Below are 10,787 nucleotides of genomic sequence, written 5' to 3'. Positions count from 1 at the left end.
AAGGCAGAAACCATGTCTGTTTTATTAACATTAATTTCTCAGTGCCCAGAAAGGACATGAACTATAGAAGCTGCACAATAAGTATTTGTCATATGAATAAATGAAAGGAGGAAGTCACTGAACCTTCCGTACCTCAGATTTCTCTTTGAAACGTGGCTGGCAGTGATATATCTGTCCTGCCTAACTTGGTGCGTAATTAGAGTTCCTGGAAAAGTATAACTCATAAGCAAGAAATTTATTTTTATTATAAGCAGTGCTAAAATTCAAATCTCTTAATCCAAAGAATCTACTTCACAATGGTTCTTTGTAAACCTTTTAATTGATTTTCATGTTAGATGAACAACAACATAAAAAGTAGAGATAACATTTTGAAAGGACTAACTTATAACCCATTGTTGTTTCTGCTTCATCATTTATGTTATTGGAACAGAGAAAAGATACAGATAATTTCAAGGGTACATAATCCAACAGTCAGATATACAATAGTTGGCATTGTTATGTGTTTTTGTACTTTTATTTGAATAAAGAGATGTCTGGTGTTCTGGTAATTGAACTAAAACAAAATAATGAAGTCACAGTGAAAATACCTTGTTCAGGATTTCCTTATCTTCAGGTTCCTCTGCTTAATATCCCTGCCCCTTAATCCATACAGACTGACATTGCTCTGGACCTGGATGACCTTTTTCTCCCCTGAATGAAAGAACCCATTTATTTAACAAAAGCCAATGTAATACCTACTGGGTGACTGACATGGGATAGAAAAATTAGTAAGTTCAACACAGTTGAGCGGGAGAAACAGACACATACACTATTCACACTACAATGTGATAAGAATTAAACTAGAGCCCCTTGCTATTTTCCTTCCTACTCAGAGGAAGGAAACTTTGCCTCCAGAGATTTAGGAGATTGAAAGTGATCACATAGGAAAGCATAGCCTACCCTTCTTCCACTTCAACTTGTTACATAACTGGAGAGCTTCAATTGCTTTTCTTTAGAATATTCAAGTAATGGAAAATAAAAACAAAGTGAAAACAATGACAGAAATCTCTTCCCAACTACCTTCAGATTTGAGGAATGCAGCTAGGTGAAACTGTTCATCATCAGGGTAATAATGTTCACATTGACTCTAATTTGGCTGTGTGATAGAGGTGCTAACTTTTTCAGTGCTTGGCCCTGACAACTTTCTGGCTCAGTCGTGGGGTTAGCTGCCTAAGACCCTGCACAGTGCAGTAGCAAATCTCAGGAGATTGAGAGCTTATGGTTTACTAAATTTAATTTAACAGTATTCAGGATAAACTAAGGTCAATCACTGAAAACATATCATCAGGCAATTTAGAGCCATCACCCATTCAACAGACCTACTGGATTTTCCAGGTAACAATTGGTTAGATTAACCAACAACCTGGTTATAGTGAAATCTGCATTAATATCTGGGGTGGTCTAACTACTTAACTAATCTAAAAAGACAACTTTTCTAAATCTTGGGATGGTTCCTTTCTTCAATCCTTGTAGTAGCTTCTCTGCTTTAGTAAAGAAAAGGGTCTTGTTATCTTAAGTATTTTTTTGTCCCTGTAGTTTTATTTTTTGGCTAGATAGCAAATGGTATCATCATTTTAGTATTAATGAGTTATTCAAGTTCTAAGGGTCTCATTCTACTAAGGAAGAAAAATTTATTATAACTTTGTTTCCCCGCATGATAAGGCTACCGTTAGTTGTACAAGATTAAATTAACCAAAGAACTCTTGCACAATGGAAATTCACTGTTAATACATTATCACAAAATTTGTGATCTTTGACTATTTATTAGAGTCAGGTGAATATTAACAATAAAGGAAAACAAGACAAACGCAAAACTCACTTTATGAAGAAACTTTAAATAACAATAATGGGCAAATAGTAATACATAAGTTGTATTTTGAATGCTAAAATCATATTTAGCAAAATAGAATTTTTTTTTTTTTTTTTTGTGGTACGCGGGCCTCTCACTGCTGTGGCCTCTCCCGTTGCGGACCACAGGCTCTGGATGTGCAGGCTCAGTGGCCATGGCTCACGGGTCCAGCAGCTCCGCGGCATGTGAGATCCTCCCGGACCAGGGCACGAACCTGCATCCCCTGCACCGGCAGGTGGACTCTCAACTACTGCACCACCAGGGAAGCCCGAGAATTTTTTAAAACACAAAGTATTCACTCTCCATTGTTTTTAAAATGTATGCCATCATGCTTCATATTTATTAAATTATTTATTCCAAGCAACGTGATCACCTGGAAAAATATGTCATAGACACATAGATATTTAGCAATATTTTAAGGATTTAATTCCTAGGTAAAAGGAGATATACTGGTGTTTTTAAGGTTGAACCTAAATGAAATTAGCTCATATTAACTCAGTCCAGCACTGAAGAAACAAAGAATCTTCACTGCCCCTAAAGATATTTTGAATTTTTGTCTTTTAGACCCATGCTTTATGTCTAATAATTTTGTATTTTACTTTTAAAATAAAAATAATCACCCATTAATCCTTGAATAAAGTCTTTTAAAGTTGCTCTATTAAGGTATCCATTTTAAGGAGGGTAAAAGAGGGAGCAGAGAAAAGTTATTATTCTAAAAGAATTAGTCATAACCAAAGCAGAAGCCAGGAATGATCACAGGGAAACATTTCTGAGGATAATTTAATGACATTACTAAACCTGTGGGAATCCATATACCACCTAGATGATTAGGAAAGGGGTTAATAGCTAAGCCATTGTCTGAATCACTGGTCCCTTTGAAAACTGATTGGTCCTCCTCTTCTAAAGATGGGGTTTTAAAATTTAAGAGACGCTCCAAGCGGCAGAGCCAAAAGATAAAAAGGACACCGACCTTGAATGAGTCTAGATTTCTCTTCATAGGTAAAAGAGTGAGGTAAGATATCAAATCTTTGCTTTCATAATTTTAAGAGCACAAATCAGTCAACTCTGTAGGATAAACTACCAAAGTCACCCTAAATGCTTGTGTAGGTCAATGATTTGAACTAGGGCAGGAGTTTTCAAATCTGGAGGACAAGAAATAATATATTTCCACGGGATAGACTATAAATCAGTATTACAGCTTAATTTTATAAACTATTTCCTTGAATTAGAAAACTTTTGACTCTGTCACTTAGTTTTAATATATTTTAATGTTATTAGACTTTTAAATAGACACTACCTGGTACTGAACTGCTATCAGACCTTTATTGTGGTATTCTTACCACTACATTAAATAGACAATAAAATTGTTTGCGTAATAAAGACCTAGTTCATTGACCCCAGTCATGGGCCTCCCGTGGTCCAAAGGACCCACTACCTACAATGTAGAACAGCACAGGGAATGAGGCCATCTTGTTCATAAATTCATTCAACTACATCACATGCCACCAAATAAGTTATTTGAGGCAAGCTAAAAGGAAAAGCAAACAATTTTTGTTTTTATAAAAAGCTGCTCTGAGAAAAAGAATGAGTTCTGTTACAGATATTTATAAATGTACCTTTTTTATTTTAAATCCTAATATATACGTAAATACTGTAAAATTCAGCCAACTATCCTTCTGATTGAATAATACCAGCTAATTTACTGTTATCATGATTTTTACATAGAAAATCTTTTTTAAACCTAAGCTTCACAACATATTTTCTAGATATTTCATCTGAAAATGAAAACTATAATTCTTCTTGGGATACTGGGAGCCACAATATCAGCCCCAGTAAGTGATGTCATGGTACAATTGAAATCATTGTGTGAAACCCATAACAAGTTTTCTTTTACCATTTCTGTTTTTTGTTTTTTTTGTTTAGCTTATTCCACAGTGTCTTATGTCTGCAAGCAACAGCAATGAGGTTAGTTTAAATACTTAAAACAATGTCCCCCATTTTTTTATTTCTTTGTTTTATAGAAACCCAGTGGGGAAGAGATAAGAAGCTTTCTGTTGATTTATCCTGCAATTCTACCCACTAGCTCTTTATATCCAAATGCATTTCCAATGTTTATGTTTGTTTTGTATACCAAGTTGTTTCTAGAATATTACTTTTCCTCCCTTGTTTGATTGCAAATTCTTTAAAAATAGAGACAGATTCTTGTATACCTTTTTGTTCTAATAACACCTGATATGGTGTAAATAGGTGTTTAAGAGCATAAAATGACTAACTAAACCACTGGAATGGGCTAAAGTTGTGCAATCTCATATACAGCAGGGGAGAGGTAGTTAAATCCTAACCTCTAATCACTGTCATTTATTATAAGCTTAGTAAGAAAACATCTCACCTCTAACAGGAAATTATGATCAGCTAGCTCTGACTTGTGATATATTTGTAGTAAACGTTCTTAATAGTTTTACCATGTGTAGTAATCTTGTTTTCATATTATCTTTCCTCCTCTAGTTACTTCTGAACCTTAATAATGCTCAGCTTCAGCCACTACGGCTTCAGGTACCCCTACCTCAAAAATTATTTCAAGAATACATTTCTACCACTCATTTCTTGTGGTACTTGGTATGAGAACAAAATGTTTTCTGATTCTAAAATCTTAATTTTTAAAGTTATGAATTTGTCCTATATATTCTAACTACCATTTGTTTGAAGACTAAAGTAAAAACTATAATCAGGTGAACATTTATTTATTGAGAACTTGTTATATGCCAGGCACAAAGTCTCATAACTGAGATATTTAAATTAACCATTTTACACAAAGTCATATTCAGCTAGGTGGTTAAAAAAAAAAAAGAAGAAGAAGAAGGTTTGAAACCAGTCTGGCAACTGCAAAAACTGTAGCCTTTAACCACCTCATTCTGTCCCATATGTCACATTATGAGCACTGGGGATTTAGCATTGTTCCTGCTGCTTGCATGGCTCACAATGTGCCAGGATCTGCCCTTTTTTATAATGGAGCAATGGAAATATAGAAAATGTTTACATTTTGTCTCCTTCTTGCTCAGGAGTGATTTTAAATTCTTTTTGAAATGAAAGAGAAATGCTTCCTTTCTTTTGTGTCTTCCCAGGATCCATTTAATTCATGGATTCCTCCTTTCCCTGGAATTCTACAACAGCAGCAGCAGGGCTCAAATTCCAGGACTCTCCCGATTCCCTTTATCAACTCTTGACCGGTTTGCTGGACAGGTCCCAAATCAGATACCCTTCCCAGGACAGGTCAGTTTTGCCCAAGAAACCCAGGCAGGACAGCTGAACCCCTCACAGCCTCAAACACCACCGCAGACCAAACAGGGCCCTAATAAAATGTAAGTCGGACCTCTTCCATCTTGTTACCCAGAAGAGAGATAATGCACATGGAATGTGAAAAAGAATATGAACCAGCTTTGAAATAAGACAGGAGTTATTGAGCAAGAATTCTTTCTCATAATATATTTCTACCATCACTGGAAGTAATTCCTTATCTTTCTGATTTCTACCATAAAAAATGTTATTTAAGTCAGCAGTCTAGGACATCAAAAGTGTTAAAACATGTCTTGGAAAGGATAACTAGGGAAATATCATCTTTAAAAAAAGGGCAATTTGTGTTAATGATGGTACACACAATAGATGACTTTTTGTCATCATAGAAGTCTGCTAATACAAATTATACATTTATATGGCTAGGTCTAAAGAAAACAGCTCTGGAATTTTAAATTAAAAAGTCAAGTATAACTTTTTTATAATTCCTTTTTTGGCAGGTTATGCCCTCTGTGTTCTCCTTCAAAATGCCTCGTGAGCTAGCACAGGTAATTGAAAGGAATGCCATCACTCCTATACAGAGATGGCTGTATACCCTCTCCGTTGAATGATTCTTCTATATTTGTAGCTCTTATTCCTACAGCAGGGCTACAAACACGTACAGTGCTATCACGATCTAGATACCACCACTGCTGGGCTGGTAACAGTTTGTTAATATTAGGCTCACTTAAGAGCTCCAAAAGAAAGACCAGCCAAGACTCTTCAGGACCCCTGAGTTTCCAGGACATTACTTTGTTGGGAATTAAAGAGCTCACTAAGCCTTAGGTTGTGTCCTCTCTGCACCTAGAATGCTGGCATTTGGTAACAACTCTGGAGAAATACCATGAGCTGACTTTGCCCAACCCTAAATTTTGGTTCAGAGAAAGATGCATTAATCTGATAAAATACCATATGATACAGAGAGAGTTTTTCTGAGTTATGCTCAAAATATTTTCAGTTTAACTCCAATATTACAGTCAAATGGTGGTGATTTCCATTAAATAACAGAATCTTTTAAAAAAATGAATGCAAACTAGTAGAATTGTTAAATTGATATAGAAAACCCTCTTAATGTTTGGGTAGTTAATTTTATAATATCTTGGGCTCAAAGAAATAGGGATATGGATAAATTATATTATTCACCAGCAGAATATTGACCGTTTTGTAAAACATTACACCACTTGGCTTTAGTGTAATCATAATTATGTAATTTTGTCCACCCCTATTATAAAACAAAAGTTACCTCTAGACATTATCTCATTCCATGTCATGCCATTTAGAGAGTTAGATACATGACAAGTGGAATTATTTCATTTTAAGGATCAAGAAACTAAGTCTTTATGAGATTAAGTTCCCAATCCTGTTGAAAATAAATAGCTGAGTTAGAATATAATTCTTCACCCTTCCTTTAACCACCTAACCAGTGGCTCTCCAACCTGGCTTTGCATTAGAATCTTTGGTGATGATTTTGAAAATTACAAATGCCTGGACCCTGCCCCACACCTAATGAATAAAAACCCCATGAGTAGATCAAAACTGATTATCTGTTAAAATGTTCAATTAGTGTTTTTGATCGTTAGCCAGTGTGAAGAACAACTGTAAAAAATATACCTCTTTTCAAACCACAGTTATTATTTTTTTAGTTCTTATATCCAATAAGGTCTCATTTAATTATACAAGGAAAGAAAATAGCACACAAAACCCCATGTATGTACAATGATCCTCATTTTCTATAAACACATATGCATATACAGACATAAGTGCAAGCTAATACATGATAATGTGGGTGGTGAAATTGCAGGTGATTTTATTTGTTCCTTGTCTATTTCTGGATTTTTGAAGTATTCTACAGTACTTATGGACTGTTTTAATAAAATGGCAATTATTAAAGGAAATACATTCCTGAGAATTCATTCATTATGGTAGAATTTCTAATACCATGTTCTGAAGAATATATAGTTTCAAAAAAGTAAATGGAAAATGCTGCACAGGCTGTCTTCTTAGATATTTGCAAAGTAATTTATATATAAAGTCCAAGGTGCCCTGTTAAAAAAGCCTGTTATTAGTTGAATTCACTACTTCCTAATGTGTCTGACCAAGTAACATTGAAACAAAGTCCAGTGTCACTTGCAATACAAGTTTACTCTAAAGTTTGGGAAGGACTGCTTCATGTGTTCTTTTGTTCATAAAATTGCTAAATACAAATCAGCTTTAATACAATATTGATATTAGAGGGTATTTTTTTTTAAGTCTTGCACTAAAGGAAGCTCTTCTATACTTTTCTGTTTACAAATAGATGCTTCTGTACTACCCAGTTTACATGCTCCTACACTGGGACCAGCCTCAACAAACAGTCGCACAGTCACCTCCACAAACCGGACAGCTGCTGTTTGAGGAGCAGGTACTACAAGTGTTTGATTTTAGTTTGACTAGTTCCACCTGAGAATAAAGAAGATAAGGTAAATTTTCAGAGAAGAGAATATCTGATTATACTTAGTGCAAAAACTCAACAGCTTGAACTGGTGGTCATAAAAGGATATAGTGCTTTCTTTTAACATGTCACTAATTTGGAAATATACTCCAAGGCTGAATTTTGAAAGAGTAAAGTCAGTGAATGGACTTCAGCTGAATCAGAGGCCAAAATCTGAATCGTATTGGAAAATGAAGTTTTCTATCTTTTAAAAATCTACCAGCATCGCTTTTCTCATATACATGTGGTTATTATTTTTTTAAATAGCTACCATGATAAAAGGCACTTATGATCACCAGATCTTGAGGTAAAATTAGGTAACATTATTTTGAGTTTTGTGGACCTGCAATAAATTGGTATAATTCTAATATAAATTCAGGTGTCTCATACATAACTAGATTTTAATTAGAATGGAAATTAGTTTGTTTTTTTTAAACTTATCATCACTTAAAACTTGCCTAACCAATTAGAGAAAACTGGAAATTATGCTTTAAATGACTGGTAGTAGTACTTCCAATTAAGTCATATTAACTTAAAGAGAAAGGGAGAGTTTTAACCTAGAAATCATGTGGTGGTAAAAGGATGCTTGGTAATTTAACAATAATTTTTACCACCTAGGACATACAAACTTTCAAAAAAGTCTTTACTATAGTATAAGATATATATATATATATATATATATATATATATATATATATATATATATATTTCAGTAATCATTTACCACCACATTATGACAAAAATCATCAGAGCAAACCTAATGCATTTTTCTAAATTCTGACAGATGCCATTCTATACTGAATTTGGATATATTCCACAACAAGCAGAACCTGTAAGTGAATGTATACCTTTCACTAAAAAAAAAAAAAAAAAAAAAAAAGGAACTAACTTTTGGAACTACTTACTCTACAAACTATTGAATCTATCAGTGCCCTTTAGTCAAAAACCACCAGGACCACACCCCTAGTTGGACAAAATTGGATTTATCCACTCATTGTAACAGGGGAGAATATACACCATGGAGAACTGTGGGGTGTCTTAACAGGAAGGTATTGGAATGACTTCTTACAGGGTCTGGCCTTGTGTCAGGTGATTTTGGGAAGAGTTAAAGGAGTGATGGTTCACCTTGGTTTGGGTGTTCTCAAGTAGTGAGGTTGTTCTGTGATTGGGTAACTTTCCAATTCTTACCTAGAAGGCAATGGAGAGAGGCAAAGGCTATGACTGGTAAAGAAACAGGAATTATTCAGATTAGCCAGGACCTAAGGATGCCTGGTATTTCATGCCTTGCACAGGGACCTTGCTTTGGACAAGATTACAAAGTGGTGTTGTTTTGATTGTACTTCATCATGCTCAGAGGCGACCTGTCTGATGTTGGTGTTCTGTAGGATTGTTAATGTACAATAGGAGAACATGGACATCCGGAGTAGAATGTCAGGACAGCTCCTGAAAACGCTGCAGCAGAGCTATTGTGTCAGTCCATTTTCTCAGTGTCAGGAGCTGCTTTTCTCTTTCTCAAATCTAAATTATTTTGTTCGTTTTTAAGAAACTAATTGAAGAAGTTGGGAAGGGTTTAACTGCCTTGGGTGCAAAACAACATATTTTATCGATTAATAATTTAGACTTTTTTAAACTTTGCAATTTTTCAGGTTATGCCGAGAGAACAGCAGCAACCAGCCTTTGATCCCTTCCTAGGCACAGCTCCTGAAATTGCTGTGATGGTAAGTTTCCTTACCACACTTTGCTAGCTACTGTAAATAAGTAACTGACAACCTACAGGTCCCTGCAGTACTGTTCATTTTAATGAAAATGTTATTATTCCACACAATTATTACTTCTTCCCCCTGTAATTGTTTTCCAAGCAAGATTCAATTCACTCAGTTCATCAAATATTTATTGAGCGTTACTACATGCCAGATACTCTCCTTGGGTACACTCATTTAAAGTCAGGTATTAAGACACATCCATGTTTGCTGGCATATATTTATAGTCTTTCTAAAGGATAGATTATAAGCTAGAAAATTAATAAAGGTATTTACTTCTCAAATAAAATCCTTGCTTTGCATCTCAATCCTATTGCTTTATATTCTTCCCAATTTTGACCTTGTCCTTGAACCTGTAACCATTTTTTTTTTGTCACACTTATAGCCAGCAGGAGGAGTGTCACCATATTTACAAAAAAAAAATGATAAATTTTAAGCACGCCGATGCAGGAATTTTCATTCCTTCAACTTCACAAAAACCCAGCACAACAAATTTTTTTACCTCTGCTATTGACCCAACTATTACCCCAGAACTCATGGAAAAGAAGGTAGAGTAATCAAAGATTCATTTTATGTAAGAAGTTGATGTCTAATAGAAAGTATAAAGTTAGTGCTTAATTTATAGGACTTAGTCTTAGAAATAATGACAGTTAAGATATAGTAGAATATATGGTCTTAACCTTGAATAGGAAGACCAATAATTGCTTACAGATAATCAATTAATCAGAATATAATTTAATTTTGATTTAATAAGAGCTTCTTATGCGTATCCTTTTTTCACTAGGCCAAGACCAATAGCCTAAAGGAACCATAAGATGTTATCCTAATCATTCAGAGTTTGGGGTAGGTATTTGCCAAGAGACATGCCTTAAGTACCATGACATGTTGTAAATTAAAAGAAAAAAAATGTAAGGAGAACTAATGAAAAGGTGTACAACAAAATAAAATAAATACAAAGCTAATAACAATTAAGAGATTTTAGCAATTTTTAAAAAATCAAATAAATTTTTGAGGATCATGTCTGCCTATGCCATAAACTTGGCATAAACTCTGAAAGCACAAATAGTAAATATACTAGGTCCATGTAAAGGACATTCAACAGATACTATGTACAAAGTCAGTTCTCCCAAATCAACACTTCACTTTGCAAGCTAAAAGTTGTAATAATGCCAATACATCTGTATTAGTTTGGAATGAAATAAAGTATCAAAGTGATAAAACATTTGTACAATCACATGGGAATTTAAAATTCCATGATTTTTATTTTAAATATAACTTTAATTAATTACCTGTCCTAATGGGCTTGGTTGGCTATGAAGGTAGTGGGTGTTTGATAGAA

The 10,787-nt window shown here is 34.4% G+C and overlaps 1 protein-coding gene across 1 annotated transcript; it reads left to right on the top strand.

Moving 5' to 3' along the window:
• The first annotated feature begins 3,669 nt into the window (after positions 1–3,669).
• ODAM (odontogenic, ameloblast associated) lies at positions 3,670–10,262 on the top strand. The gene is given in 12 exon segments (XM_065878007.1): positions 3,670–3,720; positions 3,812–3,853; positions 4,394–4,441; positions 5,011–5,067; positions 5,069–5,251; positions 5,680–5,727; positions 7,515–7,619; positions 8,473–8,520; positions 9,335–9,410; positions 9,838–9,863; positions 9,865–9,996; positions 10,233–10,262. Coding segments are annotated over 12 exon segments (846 nt in total).
• The last annotated feature ends 525 nt before the right edge of the window (positions 10,263–10,787 follow it).

The sequence above is a fragment of the Phocoena phocoena genome, chromosome 5 (genome assembly GCF_963924675.1).
Source record: "Phocoena phocoena chromosome 5, mPhoPho1.1, whole genome shotgun sequence".
Classification (NCBI taxonomy): Eukaryota; Metazoa; Chordata; class Mammalia; order Artiodactyla; family Phocoenidae; genus Phocoena; species Phocoena phocoena.
Note: the sequence above shows the minus strand (reverse complement) of the source record. Positions and strands in the feature narration are given on the sequence as shown.